The 19,603-nt window shown below is 42.3% G+C and overlaps 1 protein-coding gene across 10 annotated transcripts in view; it reads left to right on the forward strand.

Moving 5' to 3' along the window:
* Positions 1–19,603, forward strand: part of Rere (arginine-glutamic acid dipeptide repeats) — a 367,324-nt gene that overhangs the window by 163,830 nt on the left and 183,891 nt on the right. For 7 of the 10 annotated variants that reach the window (XM_042272445.2, XM_076565680.1, XM_042272446.2 and 4 more), the window contains exon 4: positions 5,945–6,070. The exons of the other annotated variants lie outside the window; for them this stretch is intronic. In XM_042272445.2, the coding sequence (XP_042128379.1) occupies positions 5,945–6,070 (126 nt within the window). The remainder of the gene's footprint in view (positions 1–5,944; positions 6,071–19,603) is intronic. 10 annotated transcript variants of the gene reach the window in all.

The raw sequence follows: 19,603 nt of genomic DNA on the forward strand, positions 1-19,603 counted from the left end.
TAGAAAGATTTTTAAAAGAAGAGATTGGAGTTGATTTTGCCTAGCAAATAACATGGCAAAACAGAACAATGAAAAATGGCTTTAAAAAAATCAAGTATTAGCTTTGAGGTATTTCATGATGGGGTGTTTTAGCCTTTGATTTGAGATTATACTAAGAGATGTGCTCTCTTGTTTACATCAGCAGTAACAATCCTTGTGCTGTGTTAGGGTTTGGAGTATAAATAAGATGTGTACTGGGATTGAAGGAGTGCTGTATGATGCTCTTAAGGTAAAGCTGCTAAAGACAGTAAAAGCCAATGAATTGAGACATGGGGTCGGGGAGCCATCTACTAGTCACTGACACCAGGGTAATACTGGTGTGTCGAACTCCCAAAGCCCTGGGTGGTGTTTTACGAGGTCAGTATGTGAAAGGAAGAGTGTTTAGACTTTGTGTGGAGACCTGGGTTGATTTTTAGGGCTTGGTTCAGGATTCCTTTGGAGTCTGGTATAGTGCAGGCCTCTCATTTCATTCTCAGAAATGTCCAAATTTGGATAACTTTGATGGCCATTTTGTCCACGGGGTTGAGCTCCATGGCTTCTGCTTTATCAAGTGTTAAATCATCAGAACACATAAGGCTGCTACCATCCCACAGTACTGGGTAAATTATAGCCTACACTTGTACAGGGCTAGATGGAAGCCATGATAGTGCAGAGTAGTTAAGTTCTTAACTGAGCCAGGTTTTTTTGAAGGTTAGGGGCCTTTATCTCCCCTCTCATCCTCCCCCCCCCCCCCCCCCCCCCGTTTGGTTTGGTTTGAGAACAAACATAGGTTTATTTAAAAAGTGAAAACTCAAGAGTAGAGAATGGGAAGGGCTCCAGCAAAGGAACACTCTAAAGATAGATTGGGGTGGGGGAAACAAGGTTTCTCTGTTTAGCCCTGGCTGTCCTGAAACTCATTCTGTAGACCAGGCTGGCCTTGAATGCCCAGAGATCCGCCTGCCTCTCTGCCTCCTGAGTGCTGGGATGAAAGGCGTGCTTTATCACTGCCTGGCCAAAGGTAGCATTTTTAAGGGAAGTAAGTTATGTGTTCTGTTGAGAAACATTGATTCTTTTTGGGTTATATTAATATAATTAACTTATTTCCAATCCAAGAAAACTTGTTTAAATATATTGATTAGAGTTATTCCTGGAAGAAATAGACAAAAGCATGGTGGGGGTGCTCCAGCAAGCAAAGGAGGTGAAGTGGACAGCATGTGCTTAGAGGCAGGAGGAAAGGTGAATGACTAAATAAAGATGCACTGTAGTTTTCAGAACCAGTCTCAAATAATAAAGTTAGTTTTTGGAGTAGTGGTAATGGTAACAGTAGTGGTTTGACAGTCTGTGATCTTTGTTGACCTGACTTGAAAAGATTAATTTCTTTGTAAAAAATTTGGATTTGTGGGACACTGAGGCACTGTGGCAGTCTACAGGGAGGTAGAGCTGGAAGATGACTCAGGAATTGCATTGATGATAGTAACATGAGTAGAGCCATCATGGGCAAGCCGGCCTGCTTCAGCAGGTGAGAGAGCAGAAGAGCATCAGGGGATGCTGGTGGAGCTGCTTCCTCCCTGACCTCCCTGAGACCTGCCCCTTTCCACTAGATTCTCAGAGCATTCTGCTTTTCTGGAGATGATTGGTCCACTTGGGCTAGATTGAGTGGACCAAAGAACCAGGGATAACATCAACTCTTTTTCTCCTGTTGCCCTTTCAGAGGATTTTGGGTTACTTTGTGATCTAGTTTGCTTTGATGGTTTTTTGTTTTTTATCATCAAGGTGTATTTTATTCCAGAATGCAGTTAGGAATGTTGACAATCAGTCCTCTCACAGGGATTTGTTGCAAATCTGTTCTGTGTTCTTTGTTGAGCCCAACAGAGGTCACTGAAGAAGTACAAAATACTGTTTGTTATCTTCCCTTGGCAACCTTAGATTCTGATTGGAGAGTTTGTGGTGTTATTAGGCATCAGTCATTTTTAGAGAACACTGGAATATCCACTGGATAGGGAGGTAGACTTAATTATTTTTGTTGTTGTTATTCTGAAAGGAACTCTTGTTTTTACTAAAAATACCAACATTCCATAATCTCAAGTCTTAAGCATAAATAAAATAATTTTCTACCTAGAAGTAATCATGGATTTTGAGAAAGTTAACCCAAAGTATTGAAATTATTGAAATTAGTTTGATTCATTGTGCAATACCAAAGAGTTCCTTGTAGTGGCTACCAGTTGTTTGTTTATTCCTAGCGTTATACTCAGAGCTGCGCTGTCAATGTTGGGATTCTGATGGCAATGCTGTGTATTCTTGATTGCCATCATCTGAACTTTAGAAGGAAATATGGGTTGGATTTCTTACGATTGGGTAATTGTAGGTTTATTTATACCAAATGAAATTCCAGGAAGATATTTAATTATTACAAATAGTACTTTAGGTAAATACCATTGGTTCATTGTACTAAAACTGGAAAACTCATCCTTAAGATTAAACCTTGTCTAAATATACCTTAGCATCATTAACAGTATTAAAGGGTTTCCAATGAACTGTGGGTGCAGGTGTGTGCTGTTGCATTCTTTATATACCAACAGCAGCCGTTCTCATCTGTCTGTTCCTGTGGGATAACCAAGGAATCAGAGCCGCTTACACCCCTCTGTATAGTTCATTGTTATGTGTGAGCAACGTGTGTGTGTGTGTGTGTGTGTGTGTGTGTGTGTGTGTGTGTGTGTGTGTACGTGTGTGTACTGTCTCTTTGAGCTCTAGTTTATACCCAGAACCTCCTCCAAAACCTTGTTACTGTTCATTGTTTTATATTCCTGCTTCCTCTGATAGTATAGCAGAAGAGGGCTATAGAGAAATGATGTTCAGCTGAGATTCTGCATATCAGTGAATTAACAGCTATATGTACTGTCCAGAGCTGTTGGATTCTTGTTTGGTTGTTGGGATTGTAGCATAGAACATGAGCACCTGGGAAGTGGTTACTCACTTTAGTTGTAGGTCAGTATCACACCAGAGCCTTCTTTTTAGTGAGCTGGGATCGGACCGGAATCTCCAATAGTTTGAACATGTGTAATTCAGCATTTGGGAAGTGTTAGTCTGGGGCTGTTAGTTAGTTGGCAGGCTGCGTAGGTCGGTAGTTTGAATTTTGACTTCAAGTTGTTGATTTCCATCTCTGTTTTATTAGTTGCCGTCTTTGATGATCTTAGGCAGGTCAACCCATGAATTTGGGACCTTGCAAGTAGGTTGTTTTAGATGGAGAGTCAAGCATACAAATTGTATAGTTAGCATAGGACCTGCCCCTCAAATGTCGGTGTTCGTGACATTATTGGACTCCTTATGGTGTGATTTATTTTCCTTGTTTGTTTAAAAAATTGCTGTATGGTAGTTGTACATATGTATAGAGTATGGTATAAACTGGTTTCTAAGGCAAGAAGTGTTGCATATTGATTGAATTGGTGCCAAGCTGTTTTCTAGAGGTCATATCCTTTTTCTTGCTTAAAATAAAGGCCACCTACACTTGTTTTTGTTTGTTTCTTTTATTTGTTTTTTTAAATGTATTCGGGTACCGGGCTTATGAGTATGTACTACTTTGCATTCAAGAGACGTGAGGTGGAATGAAATTCTCTTGTTTGTGTTTTGATGGACTTAGTCGGGTAGGGCTGTTGTTGGCTGGACAGGTCCCGCCCTCCTTAGTTACAGAGCAATCTTAGAGATTGTTTTTCCAATCGCCACAGTCTTCTTGTGTGGTGTGAACGTCAATGTAGAAATGGACTGAGAAGTGTCTACCTCAGTACAAATCAAAACGAGGCTTTGGGAACAACTAATCCAGAGCTCAGGACCTGTCTCCTCGTTTCTCAGAGGTCTATTTTCACTATCAACAGTGGCAGAGCAGGTGACTTGGAGCTAAAGTTTAATGGTATGTAATCATTGTGAAGTTAGATAATTCATTTTCTCTTAATTTAATTGGATTTTAAGACTGCCAAGAAGTAATTGATGTTTGTTTAATTGTGTGTATTTCCTTAAAACATTTACCTCTAAATATAATTTACTGATTATGTTATCTATGTGAAAATTTTCAATGCAGAAAACTACATATTCTACTTTTTTTTTCCTCAAAGAGCTTACAAAAATTTGAGACAGTGATATTTATAGAGATCTACTGTGCAAGAATATTGCTGAAGTCTTGTTCAAACTTGATTGCTTATAACTGGAAATTCACAATTTGTTTGTATATATGGATCTTTGTATTAATGACCAACTCAAAAAAGTGTCAGAAAAAACTACTGAGAAAATTAGGGAAGCTCTAGGTGTCATCAGTTTTTTTCTGATTTGTATGAACAAGAATTTGCCTTGAAAAGGCTGGTTTTTCTTAAATGCTTAAAATGCTGTAATGATCGCTTGAACTGCTTGTGTATTTGAAACAAGTAATGCCAAAGTGTTGAGAAGTGCTTTGCTAGGTTTTTAAAAATTGAAACCCATATTTAGAATAGAGGAAGATTTGATTCTTAAATTTGAATTCTGGTTAATTGAATCCCTGACTGAAGAGATTTAATTAGCTATTCAGTTTTGTTTTTTGTTTTTTTTGTGAAAAAATACTGATTACACTGTACCCTGGAGCACACAGTTGTATTTCCTCCTTGGAGTTTGCTGTGTTCTGGGAGTCCTGGAGGTATAGTTCCTAACTATGGCATCTATTGAGCTGGGAGGAATGAGAATGGCCTCATAAAGAATCACGTGCTGCAAGACACTGGAATAATGATGCGGTGGTAAAGAGTGCTTGTTTAATTCTTGAATAACTGTAATAACAGGTTTTTAATATAAGTATTTGACTTTGGGGATTTTTTAAAAGTTCATTTTCATCACATGAAATTATTGTAGTTCGCCTTTTACATGTGATATGCTCTCAAATATTCAAAGGGCGCAGCTTGAAGCTCTTGTCTGAGGTATCTTCTTGTGCTTAAGGGACAGTGCTGGCTTTCAGAAGTTGCTTTTCACCTTTCTCTGCTGTGAAAACCTGTTTGCAGGGTTTCCCTTTTCAAAGATTTGTAGGACACGCTAAGCTGATTTTTGCCCCTAGAAGAAATAATGCCTTTCTTGAACTTGATATGGTTTACTTGTTAATTATTCTCACTTGGGGACATTTTGAAGGAAACTAAAACTCACTTAAAAAAAAAAAAAAAAAAACCTCACTTCAGTGCACTCTTTTTTCCTGTTTTAAGCTGTTGTCCAGTAATCTTGCTTCAGCTTTATAGAATCAGATAAGGACTTCCATGAAGTGGCAGGGCTTTCTCAGGCCACCCCTAACCCTTTGGGTGTTTTCCTACTAAGTGTACACTTTTAATGCTCCCAGCCGCTCACCACAGAAACTCTTCTGAAAGCTTAGTCTGTCTGTTTGCTCACGGTTCTCTCCTGTCTATCTGACACCTTGGAATGTGCTTTTATGATGAGCACAGCATGCCACTGTTGCTATGCTTTGGCACTGCTGCATCTTAAGTTGGTTATTTTGAGGGGCACACACTATACTCTTAAGACAAGCCAGGCAGTGGTGGCGCACGCCTTAAGTCCCAGCACTCAGGAGGCAGAGGCAGTCAATCTCTGTGAATTCAAGGCCAGCCTGGTCTACATAGAGTTCCAGGACAGCCAAGGCTACACAAAGAAACCCTGTCTCCGGGGAAGGGGGAGTGAAGAAAGAAAGAAAAAAGAAAAAGCAAAAAACAAAAGCAGAGCCAGAAGGGTCATACAGATGTTGACACTGAAATAAAGAAGCAACTTTGATTAAGTGGGAAGGTTAACTCCACTGGGGGAACAAAATCTGGGTGATGTCAGTGGTTCTCTGCTCTTTAAGGATCCTTGCTGACTCCTGCTTGTGTGCTGAGTGCCCCTAGTAACCAGGATAGGGGTGTTGGGCACCTTAACTTAAAACTGTTTTCTCTTTTAGGTCCACAACTCCCAGGCCTGTTGCAGATCTCCAGCTCCTGCTTTGTGTGACCCCCCAGCATGCTCTCTGCCGGTGGCATCACAGCCACCACAGCATCTTTCTGAAGCCGGGAGAGGGCCTGTAGGGGTAAGGAGAATCCCGTTTTTAAAAGCTATCAGTATTTTATATCCCATAGGGTATAAAAGAGGATATTACCTTCCTTCCCAGTGCCCCTTTAAAAATGTGCTGTATGATATGTGTTTTTAAAAGAGTAATAAGTACATGCACAGAGGAAACACAATACGGGACTTACCTTACCCCTCTAGGACAGTTCCAGAAGTTAGTGGGGTTTGGTAGAAGGGTATCTGGCACCAGCAGAGAGCATGCTGGGCTGCTGCAAGGAGCAGGAGCTGGCAATCAGCATCGAGTATGGATGTTGGCAACTGAGATGGGGGAAAGGGGGTAAGTTTAAGTCCAAGTGTGGATTGTGCATTTCCCAAGGCTCATCTGGGACTCCAGGCCCACAAATCTGAACTGTTTTGGCCACTGCCCTCTTCAGGGGACACATTGTAGAAGGCTGTTCACAAAAAGCGAGGCTTTTCTGTAGTAGTCAAGAAGCCCTTTAGTGGTTTAGGTTTGGAAGTGGCTCTGCCTCTCCTGGCTGTACCCTGGTAATCCCTCTGTGACTTGATTAGAAGATTAGATGCATGAGATGGAGCAGGATGCCGTTGTGGTGCTCCATGAGGACTTTTTTTTTTTTTTTTTAAAGATTTATTTATTTATTATGTATACAGAAGAGGGCGCCAGATCTCATTACAGATGGTTGTGAGCAACCATGTGGTTGCTGGGAATTGAACTCAGGACCTCTAGAAGAGCAGTCAGTGCTCTTAACCTCTGAGCCATCTCTCCAGCCCTCCATGAGGACTTTTTAATGTGCTATAGCTTCTTCCCACTTGTGGACTGTGTGCCCACTTGGCTTCCTCTTCTTTTTTTGGAGGACTTTAGTGGTGACTTTTCTAGAATACAGGTGTTTATTGTTTTGTACTGAGTATCCAAGACTGTATATAACTAGAAGAGTTATTGGACTGGGTTTAAGTTTGTACTGAAATAGAAAATCATACAAGAGGGTAGTCATCTCACATATTCATAGATAGTACCAGATACTGTCAACACATGATCAGTTGTGTAGGTACAGTGTACAGTATTAGTGTCCTGGCACTAAGAGTTCTTTGTGCAGGTTATAGCATATGGTTTTGTGAAAGGGATTAGAATCCAGAAGCTGTATATTTTTGACATGTCAATATGATGTAGATGGGCAGAGTGTACATTTGTCCTGCAGTGTAGACAATGTGCTGATTACTCTAGGACTTGTGAGAAGATGTAGGATGTCTGTGAAGAGCATATGTAAATGGGTGCTGAAGGCAGAGGTGAAGATGTAAAATAGGGCTGAGTCTCAGAAGATCTTGAGGTTAGACGAGTTAAGATGTTTATGGGATAGATATTAGAGAGCTTTTGAAGGCTTAGAAAAGAATCCAACTGAGCTCTCTTACAAGCCATTGTTTCAGAATATTCATTTGGTGACAGCATGCAGTATAGAAAAGGGAATGCTAGCTGGAGGGTTAGGACTGTCATCTCTATGTAAAATGAAGAACAAGCCTGTAGAGATTGCTATTAATAATTAGAACAAGCTGGGTGTAGTTTTTCATGCCTGAAATCCCAGTACTTGAAAAGCTGAAACCAGGATTGTTTTGAGTTTGAGGCCAGCTTGGGCTATAGAGAGAGGCCTGTTTAACACCCTCCATCTCCACCTCACAAGTGTGACAAAACCAGGAGTAGTTGTTAGAACAACAATGACACATTTTTGTGGTTGATGTAATTACTCAAGAATTAGACCCCACCAAAAGGGATTTCTATAGCAGCCTTGGATGGGGGGGGGGAGCGGTTCGAGACAGGGTTTCTCTGTGTAGTTTTGCGCCTTTCCTGGAACTCACTTTGTAGACCAGGCTGGCCTCGAACTCACAGAGATCCGCCTGCCTCTGCCTCCTGAGTGCTGGGACTTAAGGCGTGCGCCACCACCGCCCGGCTTGAGATAATAAGCACACACAGTGAAGGTGAACCTAATGTACTGGGTCAAAGTCTTCAGAGCTGTAGAATTGACTGACATCTTATGGGAAAAATCAGTGGAGTTTTGACTGCCTACCTGGGAAACTTCAGTCTGAGATGTATTGTTCCTTTATGTATCTGAGAAATATGGTTTATCTTGCAGGCTGGTATTTTTTTGATTTCCTCTAATCAGTGTGATTTTAGCTTAGACACTTTTATTTACTGTGGTACTTACTAACCAGGATTTGTTGAATGGATTTTAAATTTGGCCAGTTATGCTGATCTTTTAGTGAACTTTCTATAATAGCATTAGTGATGATCAGTATTGCTATTTTTCAGCATTCACTGAAGATTTAAATAAATTCATTATTGGTGGAGTCCTTAGATGCCATCATCAATGTAGATTGGAGAAGAGTCAATAGCATGATGATAAATTTTCCTTGAGTCAGATGATGCTGCATAAGACTAATTGTATTGATTGTTCTTTATGGTGGTTCGTGTTGCCAAAGTCATTCTTGCTGGATGCTGTTGGCAGAGCCCCCTCCCCCATGTGGAGCTCCCATAAATTCTGCAGGCATACAGATCTAGTACAGTGTAATGAGAGAGCTGCTGGGAGGAAAAAAATTGATTACAGGGTTGCAGACAATATCGTTAATGTTCCTTGTCATGATGCACCAGATGTCTTTGCTAATAGACTATTTTTGTTATTTAGTTTTTATAGGATAACATTCATTGCATCATAATTTAGCTTTCTTCTCCATATGCAGGTATGTGGACTCATTGGATTTAATTTTATAAATTTTTAAGTTACTTGCTCTTGTTAGTGTTTCTGCTGGAAAGACAAAATTTTTACTAGTTACCAAGAATCTGCTGAAGCTGGGTAGTGGTGGAACTCGCCTTTAATCCCAGCACTCAGAAGGCAGAGGTAGATCTCTGTGAGTTCAAGGCCTTCCTGGTCTAGCAAGCAAGTTAGTTCCAGGACAGCCAGGGCTACAGATAAATCCTTTCTTGGAAAAACAAAACAAAACAAAACAAAACAACAACAAAAAACCCCAAAGATAGAATGAAAGAATTTGCTGGTTTGAATGTTTTCTTGCCAAAAGAATTGTGTCACTGGGATGGTGGGGAGAAGTGAGAAATGGAGGATGAAGAGAGCAAAGGGAGTGCCGCCTGGGCTTTCTCAAGTGTACTGAGACCAGTCCAGCTCCTGTCGATCCTCCCCCTGACTTCAGTGCTGCCCTTTCTAGGGGACTTGACTGCCTTTGTTTCCTCTGCCCTAGATAGAGCTCTGCCAGGTTGCATGTGGGCTGCCCCTGCCCTCATCACTAGGAGACCAAAGCTGGGTTGGCACATTTAATTGTTGAGGATTAATTTGTAAAATAATTATTTATTTGCTCTTAAAAAAAAAAAAAAGCTGGGCAGTGGTGGCGCACACCTTTAATCCCAGCACTCAGGAGGCAGAGGCAGGCGGATCTCTGAGTTTGAGGACATTCAAGACTACACAGAGAAACACTGCCTTGAGAAATGAAAAACAGACAAAATAGACAAGGCCCTGCTAGCTTGCCTTATCTGTGTAGTCTTCCTACCTCTGCCCCTCTGAGTGTCACCATAATTGAATACTTAAGAATTTTAGTCCTTTTGTGTGTTTGAGACTTTTGTGAGTGGCCAACAGACGGGGTAGGCATGGTGGTGCACACATTTTAGTCCAGCCGTCAGGAAGCAGCAGAGGCAAGGCATGTCTTTCTGAGTTCCAGGCCAGTCAGGGCTACATAGTGAGACACTGTCTTAAAAAGAAAAAACAAGCTGGGCAGTGGTGGCGCATGCCTTTAAACCCAGCACTCAGCACTCTGGAAGGCAGAGGCAGGTGGATCTCTGTGAGTTCGAGGCCAGCCTGGTCTACAGAGTGAGATCTAGGACAGGCACCAAAGCTACACAGACAAACCCTGTCTCACTGCCCCCCCCCCCCAAAAAAAAAAAAAAAAGATAAAAGCACAATACTGTCATAATGGTTTGAAGAGCCCTTGATAAAGTTGCCTGCCACCAAGCCTGAGAGATTGATTTCAATCCCTGGGACCCACATGTTGGAAAGAAGACGAATTCCTCTTACAAGTTGTCTTCTGGTCTCCATAGTGAGCCTTGGCATGTTCAGGCCACACCCATGATAAATAGATAACATTTCAATAATATGCATTTAAAAAACAGCAGTTTTGTTTCAGTGCCCCTCCCACCCACCCCCAAACTCGAAATAAATACTAGCTGGGCCAGCGAGAGTTCACTGGGTCAAAAGTTGCTTGCCAACAAACCTGGTAACTTGAGCTCAGGCTCCTGAACCCGCATCATGGAAGGGGAGAACCGACCTTTGCAAGTTATCCTCTGTTACACAGAGCACCCCCTACCCCCTGGAGGCAAGTTTGTGCACACAGATAACAACTAAAAAGACAAACCCAGCCACTAAAGCAACTTGACTCATACAAATTATGGTTTAAGAAGCAGTTTCCTGAAATTGTAACTTAATCTGATATTCTATTAGTTGAACTCTGAGTTTAAGAAGGTTTAATGAACTTTCTGAAATTTTGTGATAGCCTTGTATGGATGTACATTTTTATGCAAAGAAGATCTTTAGTTATTTACTATGAGTTCTAGTCAGTATATTTAGAAAATGTTGAAAATAATCTAAGGTTAAGACTAGGGATGTAAGCCAGGTGTGGTGATATACTCATGTAGTCCTAAAACTGCAGAGGAAGCACGGGGGGATTGCTGGAGCCCACGAGTTCAAGATCAGCTCCAAGTAGCATAGTAAGACCGCATCACAAACTCCCATTCTCGGGAGGTTCCTCTGTGGGTTAGTTAGAACTCAAGTCAGCCAGCTGTTGGATAAAGTTGCTGAGTGTTTACTTCCCTCTGCTCAAGCATTCTTGACACTTCTCTACAGTTCTCTATAATTTATTCTATCCAGTAAGGTAGCGCAGTGGATGAAGGAACTTAACACCAAGCTAATGTCCTGAGTTTGATTTCCAGCCCACACGGTGGAAGGAGAGGACTGACTCCAGCAAGTTGCCTTCTGACTTCAGAATATTTCCTGTGGCATGCATGTAATGGCACACATTCATGGTGCCCCCTCCCCCAAAGTTTTAAAAAGTTTATTCCATTGTATTCTCTTTTAATCTCTGTGAACTTCTATTCAAAGTATAGTTTCTAAAATATATTTTTACCATCCTCCAACTTCTCCCAGATCCCCCTTCCACTCTACCCAGCCTACTTAATGTTTTTTTCTTAGCTCTGCCAGTAATGTGTCTCTCCTCAAAGCATGAGGACCTGTGAGAATCACCAGAATCTGTTTACAAAAAAGCCCAGACACCAGATGGCATGAACTTATATCCCAGCCCCAAGAAAGCAGAGACAGGCAGACGCCTGGGGTTCATTGGCCAGACAGCCTAGCCTGTGGTGAGCGCCAGGCCATGAGAGCCCCTGTCCCAACCAAAAAACAAAATCCAAGGTAATTGACTCCTGAAGAATGACAGCCAACTTTGGCTTCTGATTTCAACACAAACACACATTTGAACCTGTGTGCATCTACAGAATTTCAGGTTCGTGTTTCCCCTGGAGTAATCTCCTGTATCACACTCTCAAAAGTTGGGGGGGCACAAGAAGCTAGTGCACAGCAGCAGGCTGTGGGTTTGAGTTCCCTGTTCAGTGCGGGGATGCCTAGGCCAACGCCATTCTCCTTTATCTTAGGTTGTTGTCTTTCCACTAATCCTGTGCTACTCTCCTGGACCTATAAGGGATGTTCTGAAAAATGGATTACTTGATCTGTTGCTGGGAGAAAATACCCTGAACAAAACATTTTAAGGAGGGTTAATTTTGGGCCACATGAGAGAATAGTTCGTTGTGGTTGGAAAGCCATGATAGCAGGAGCTGGAGGCCCCTGGTCACACTGCATCCCTAGTCAAGAAGCCGTGAAGAGTGAAGACTGTGCTTAGCTAGCTTTCTCCTATTTATGCCGACATTCAGCCTGGATCTTCCTCCTTCAATTAACCTAATCTACATATTCCTCCCAGACATCCCAGAGGCATGTGTCCTAGGTGATTCTAGCTCCCGTCAAGGTGACAATCAATAGTAACCATTACAGATGTTCATATGTTCCTGCACACCATCATTCATTCATTCATTCATTCATTCATTCATTCATTCATTCATTCATTCATTATTTTTATTTGATTATTTCTGAGAATGTCTCACTAGGTTGCCCAGGCGATTACTGAACTATTGAGCTCAAGTTATCCTCAGTCTCCCTATTAGCTTTGACTAGAGGCACACACCAACATACCTAGCTCATCATTTTTTTTTTTAAAGATTACATACTATTTTTATTTAGGTGTATGTCTGGGTGTGTGTATGTTCATGTACACATTTTCTAGATCCCTGAAGCTGGAGTTACAGGTGCTGTGCCCAATGTGGGTGCTGGGAACTGAACTTCAGTCTCTTTTAAGAACAAGCATTTTTAACCCTGTGCCATCTGGAGAGTCCAAGGCTGTCTGTTTGACCTTTGGTTCTGTAGAGCAGTGCACAGTGTAGTGCAGTGTGCAGTGTAGAGCAATGTAGGGCAAGTGTAACACCTAGTGTTGAGCTGCTAGGCTGGAGGACAAGGCAAGCCTGGATTGCACAGAAAGACCCTGTCTAGCAAGAAAGCACCAAGTCTAAGTCTGTAGTTAGCCTTCAGGAATTCTGAGACCTAACTAGGTTTTCATTGTTTACTGTGGCTTCCCCATTTGACATGACAATAACATCCATGAAAATCCTGGGAACAGTTACTGCCTTTTATATGAGATTGAAGTAGAAGGTATTAAGACAACTGAAATTGTAGAATTGTTGATACACTCATAGCTAATGGAGATGAAAGATGATTATAAGATACTGAATTTTAATGTAGCAAATTGTAAAAATTCTTTAAAACTTCTAGCTGCCCTGTAATGTAAAGGCAGCAGAAACCACATGCCCTGCTTTTAGGCTAGTTCACCTGGAGCAGGTTCTCCATTCTGCTTTCCCGTTAAAGCTTGTTGTCAGCCAGTTTGTTTTTAAGGCTTCCTTTTCTTTGTAGTCCACACTCAAAGGTTTCAAAGTAGCCCCATGCTTTTAGAACTTCTGTAGTTTGGGCTTTTTGTTCCCATTGTTTGTATTGGATTATCAACCCCTGCTGCCTTCAGTTAGCTTTCTCATCATCATCGTGTTGATCGTCATCAACACATTACCTTCTATTACTGACAGGTACTTAGGCCTTGGCAGTCCTGTCTTTTGGGGCCCGGGGGCCGTGATTCATATTAGACTGGAAAAAAGATATGCACAAATGTGTTGAGGTTCCAAGTTTTCCAGACAAATTTTTTCCAGTTTTTTTTTTTTAATGTTTATGGGATGTGTTGCCTGCATGTATGTTAGTCTGTGCTCCACATGTGTACAGTGTCTGTGGAAGCCATAAGAAGTCATAGGATTTCTTAGGACTGGAGTTAAAGATGTTGTAAGCTACCATGTAGGTGCTAGGAACCAAACTTGGCTCCTCTGGAAGAGCAGCCAGTGAGTGCTCTTAACTACTGAGCTATCTCTTTCCAGCTTGATGGCTTATTTTATTAATATATTGCTACAGACATTTTAGCCCACAGAAATAAGGTGGGATTTTGCTTAACCTAGCTTTATAGAGTTATCTTTCTCTTTAGGAGAGCATATTGTCATGTAGGTAAAGATACAAAGGTCAGCACAGCACAGAGTCTTTAGGGTAAAGCCAGATTTATGACTGAGCTGCAGAAAAGAATTTTAGGATGAACTACTATTGTATGATATTTTGTTTGTGTTCTGACAAATAAAGCTTGCCTGAAGATCAGAGGGTGGAGCTAGCTACTAGTTAACCATAGAGGCCAGGCAGTGGTGGCACACACCTTTAATTCCAGCACTTCAGAAAAGGAAACAGGAAGATCAGGAGTTCAAGGCCACCCTGGGCCACTTAGGGTTAAAGTCTCTGGAGTATCCCAGGTAAGTACATTATCTAGTCTACTCATCAGTATATCTCAATGATAGCTAGCTTTAGCTCTCCTTTCATTTAATTGCCAGGGTTGTAAATTGGGAAATAAAAAAAATTTAGGATCTCTCTAAAAAAATTTCAGATGTCAAGCCAAGTTAGGAAGTTTTAAGAATAGGTAGAAATCTTAAGGTTTTTTTTTTTTTTTTCTTTTTTCTTTTTTCTTTTTCTTTTTGTACTGGTTCTCATGTCTACTGGGCTGGCCTCAAACTTATTATGTAACTGAGCATGATCTTGAATTTCTAATCTTCTTGCCTCCAGCTCAAGCATTTTGGAATTGTAGGCGTGCATGCATTTGCCTAGTTTATTTAGGGATAGGGATCAAACCATGGCTTTATACTTGCTGGACAAGCATTCTAGCAACTAAAATACACTCTCAACCCCCTCAAGGTTTTTGTTGTTGTTTTGTTTTTTTAGATGGATTTTTGAGACAGGGTTTCTTTGTGTAGCCGTGGCCATCCTGGAACTTGCTCTGTAGTTATCTTACCTGACTGGCCTTGAATTCAGAGATCCTGCCTCTACCTCCTGAGTGCTGGGACTAAAGACACGCACCCCCACTGCCCGGCCCCCCGAAGTTTTGGAAATAGAAACTTGTATTTCAATATGTAGTTGATTCAGTAGTATCAGTAAAAGCCCTTTGTAGAGGAATTTCACACTATCCATAGTGCCTCCCCTGTACTGGACAACTACTCAGGCTAGGAATAAAGACTTGACTTTTCCCTATTTTGATGTGATTTGACACATCCCACACATCATTTCCCTGAAAACATTGCTGAATTAATTACTTAAAGTATCTAAATTGAGCCATATTACGGCGTGTTCATCCTAGAACTAGTTGAATACTAGTACTTCCTATGTAATGTCAAGTGTGGTGTTGATATCTTAGGTCAGCTCCCTGTTGCCAGCAGTACAGCTCAGTCTTCTCTATTCCTTTAATTAATTACCTGTTTAGAGTAAACTGGGGAAGAATTGATTGCCATGTTTAAAAGCAGTGGCATTAGATTTTACTTACTCAACTATTTAGAGACAGTCCTTAAAGAAGGCCTGTGGAAATCATAAAAGAGACTTCCCAAGGGCAGCTGTATGTTGATTGATGGTTACAGAGTTTTTTGGCTGTGTGGGTGACAAAAAGTCTATTTGAATGTTTTGTTTAGTGAGTCTAATAGAAGTTCTGGAAGCATCTGGAGAGCTGTTTCATAGATGTAGGGATTTGGAGCAGTAGTGGAAGAGTTGTGTGTGATCAGTTCTTTGGAGCCCAAATGCTTTGTCTCCATGGCCCTGTAGTAGACTTTCTAGCAAGTTTGTAGCTGAGAAGCTCAGTTTGTCGTTTTACAAACTGCAGAAAGGACCCTGGCTCTGTGACCTCCTCTTTCCCTTTTCCCTACTCCTGTGTCCCTGCCATGCTGTGTTCTGGGCTCCTCCTCTTCTGCAGTGGAACACTCTCCTCCTTCAGAGTCCTAGTCAGTTCTGCTTGGCATCTCACACCTTTCCCACTGCCCTGCTGCTGCTCTTAGGGCTCTCTGCTGTGAGTCATGCTCTCGGGGGAGTGGGGGGAAGGGGAGTTGTTTGCAGTTTCCATTTGAAATGATTTTGCCATGGCCGACACAGTTACAACCACACTTTTTGCTTTTGAGACTGTAGTATTGTCTCAGTCATGGTGGTAGTAGTTGTTCTATAATTGATGACTTACTTTCTCCGAGCCTCAGTTTCTTCACTGTGAAACAACGATGATGAATTCAGTAGTTGTAGAGTCAGCCTCAGGGATTGATAGATGCTTTTTCTAAGAGCTCCCAAGAGAATTTGGACTGTAGATTTCGGGGAAATGTAGATTGGTCAACTACTGACTGACTGAAATACAAGTATAGGTGTATTATAGAGAGAGGAAGTCGTTTTTTGAGAGAGCTGCAGATGTAAACTCAGTATTAGGGTGCTTGGCCACCTAGTTAGGCCCTGTTCTAAGTCCCTCCTAGGACTGCCAGGAGAATTGCTGTTTTGGTTCTACTAACTTCCCCAGCATATAAACTAAGTGTAATCTTTGTGCTTACACCCCTCATACAGTTGTGAAAGGCATTCATAAATTAATTTCAAATCAAATGTCAAAATCAACGAGTCTCAATACCATCATTAGTATTAGGGTGGCTGTTGATACTTCTGGAGTAAAATGTAATACAACCAACGGCTTTAGCTCAGGTTGTTGGGAATAGCACGCCTGTGTCCTGTGCAAACCACACTTTCTTTGCTGATTTGGTTCTGTTGCTCTTTCTTTTCACTGTTGTTACTGGATAGCTCTTTGTTGGTATGCGTTTGGCCTGCTCTGAAGTGATTTGGCTTCCTGATAAACTGTGCCTGTGGTCTGTTGATTCAGCGTCACTAACTGGCTTTTGACCACTCCACAGTGCCGCTTAGTTGGCTGTGCTATTAAGCTTTATTAGTTCCCCCTTCTTTCTAGTTTCTCCTTTCTTTCTTTTTTTTTTTTTTCCTCTTTAGACAGGGTCTCTATGTAGCCCTGGCTGTCCTGGATCTCACTCTGTAGGCCAGTCTGGCATTGAACTCACTGAGATCAGCCTGCCTCTGCCTCTCAAGTGCTAGGATTAAAAGGTGTGCACCACTATACCTGGCTATAATCAAATATCTCCCCCCCCCTTCGCCCCCCAAGACAAGGCTTCTCTGTGTAGCCCTGGCTTAACTGACACTTGCTATGTAGACCAGGCTGGCCTCGAACTCACTGAGATCCTCCTGCCTCTGCCTCCCAAGTGCTAGGATTAAAGGCATGCTTCACCACCTCCTGGCTATAATCTTTTTTTCCCCCCGAGACAGGGTTTCTTTGTAGACTAGGCTGGCCTCGAACTCACAGAGATTCACTTGCCTCTGCCTCTTGAGTGCTGGGATTAAAGGCATGCGTCACCACCACCCAGCTATAATCATATTCTTAATAGCTCTGAACTTTGTTAATGGAGTTGTACACTGTATAATCCAAATATTAATTAACTTGTTGAGCAATTTAAGATTCACTTTAAAGTGAAAGTAATTTCCCCATTCCATTCTAAAAATTGAGCATTCGGTGTCTGTGATGTGAGGCAACTTGGCTGCTTCATACTGACCTCTTGGCGGGGTTAGGAGAAGCCTGTGCTTTGTGATTTTGGTTGCAGAACCTGTTTGTTGAGGGTTGTTTTGAGAGTTTGTCTCACTTATAAGATAGAATTAAAAACCACATTTGCAAACTATCAAGTGAGGTCTCAGGTTTGTGTGAATGTGGTACTGTAGCTGCAGCTGCCATTTTGGTGGTCAGTCTTAACTTGCACCATCAGGCAGGCTTGTTAGCAAGCAGGTGGGAGTGTTTAAAGTGTCTGGTGCATGGTTAAACTCGTTTGTAGGAGGAATGGGAAGCCTCTGATCGATCATTGGTAGATAGATGATTTAAACTGGAGAAATTGGAAGACTGTATTGTTACAATGGACCACGTAGGAAGACACATGCATGAGGCCAGGGATCTCTAGAAATGCATGAAAAATGAAAAAGAATCCTAGGCTACAGTTTGAAAAATCATGTGTCAGGAAAGTGCTGTGCTTCAATTCTTGATGTTGTCGCTGAGCTGTAAGACTGAAGATAAAACATACTCCTTCCTCTGAAACAAAATCAATACACACTCCTGGAAAGGCTGCATTATTAAGGGCTGGCTCACAGGGTTTCATTACGTGGACTTTGCCTGCTGGTGATTTGTCCCTGGCATAAGGAGATTTGTGAGGCGCTTTGTATTAGAATCGCCAGTAGGCTGGCGGGTCCCTTTGGACAATTGCCTTCCAATTCACAGTGCTCTCAAGCAGATTTGTGCTTTTCTTTTGGGTAAATGCCTTTGTATATTCTTTAAGTTATTGCTTAAGTGCGCTCGCGCGCGCGCGCGCGCGCGCGCGCGCGCACACACGCTCTCCCTACTGCTTGCTTATCTTGTTTTCTCTTTTGCAACTCTTGATGCCTAACTAATTATTTCATTGATAGCCTTTACAGACACCACATGCCTTGAGCATATTTCATTACCCTGCAGTGCTGTTTAAGCTACATTGAACTGTAAATTCTTGCCTTGTGATGGGAATTAAGTAAAAGATCAGGCTGGCTAGATCTGGTGGTAAAGGCTTGTCCTCCCAGCTGTTTGGGAGACTGAGGTAGAAGAGACTGCAAGTTCAATGGCCAGGTTTAAAGTGAAAGATGGTCTGAGATAACGCCCAGCTACAGTGCTTACCTCATTTGTGGGAGGCTCCAGATTCAGCCTCGAGTTTTACACAGTGAGTCATTGGGCTATAAGAAGCCAAGGATGGAGGAGAAGCCCATGAGTATGCTCAGCCACCGCTGTGGGCTATAGCCAGGCTTATTAGACAGCAGGGCAGCTGCACCTGCTCAGAGGGAAGCTAGAATCCTTCCCTGTAAAGGGAGAGAAAACTGGTCGTGTGATGACCATATTTTACTGTTTCTGAAGACCTTTTGGTTTTAACCCTCCAAGGGCAAGGCTGAGTTAGAAACATCTCCAGCAGAACCATGAGGCGAGGCCAAGGCCAGTACAGAAACACAGTTGATTACTTTAGACAACTGCTCGAATTTTCAAGCCCGTTTCTCTGCTGTAGAAAGGAGCTGGTTGAGTGAGAAGATAGACTCACGAAGAAAAGCAGAAAAAGAACGAAGTCATTGCAGTCTGTGTGCCACAGAGCAGTGGCAATGGTTTGTGTGCATGGCATCTTGCCTGGTGAGTGTGTAGTTGCTGCGGGAGGCTCTGGTGTGTACTGGAGTTGGAGTTTTCTTGGAGAAGTTGACCTTAGTTGGCTTCGTGTGACCAATGGGATGGAGTGAGCGGTGCAACTTGTAACATTGCCAGGCCCATACATAGAGCTCGTTTCCTGTAGCTAGAGTTTTCCTGCCTTGCCCACAGTCAGGACAAATCTTTGTCACCCGCCAGTCCCACAGCTGCTCAGACCCAACCAAGTAAACACAGAGACTTATATTGCTTACAAACTGTATGGCCGTGGCAGGCTTCTTGCTAACTGTTCTTATAGCTTAAATTAATCCATTTCCATAAATCTATACCTTGCCATATGGCTCGTGGCTTACCGGCATCTTCACATGCTGCTTGTCATGGCGGTGGCTGGCAGTGACTCCTTCTGCCTTCCTGTTCTTTCTTTTCTCCTCTCTGTTAGTCCCGCCTATACTTCCTGCCTAGCCACTGGCCAATCAGTGTTTTATTTATTGACCAATCAGAGTAATTTGACATACAGACCATCCCACAGCAGTTTCCTATGCTGCCCACACTGGATGGTTGGAGATGCCTGTTGGTCTGCCTGTTGCCCATGGTGGCTACAGGAGTGCCTTGTTTTCTCTTGTGTGCTGCCTTCCACACGACCTCTTTTGTTGTGCTGCTTTCTTTTGCAGTATGTTGTAAGTTGTTCTTACTGCCAGCATGCCTTGAGAACTGCAGTGCAGTTGGGCAGTGGTGGCGCACGCCTTTAATCCCAGCACTCGGGACA

This window comes from Peromyscus maniculatus, chromosome 2, assembly GCF_049852395.1.
Source record: "Peromyscus maniculatus bairdii isolate BWxNUB_F1_BW_parent chromosome 2, HU_Pman_BW_mat_3.1, whole genome shotgun sequence".
NCBI classification, from domain to species: Eukaryota; Metazoa; Chordata; class Mammalia; order Rodentia; family Cricetidae; genus Peromyscus; species Peromyscus maniculatus.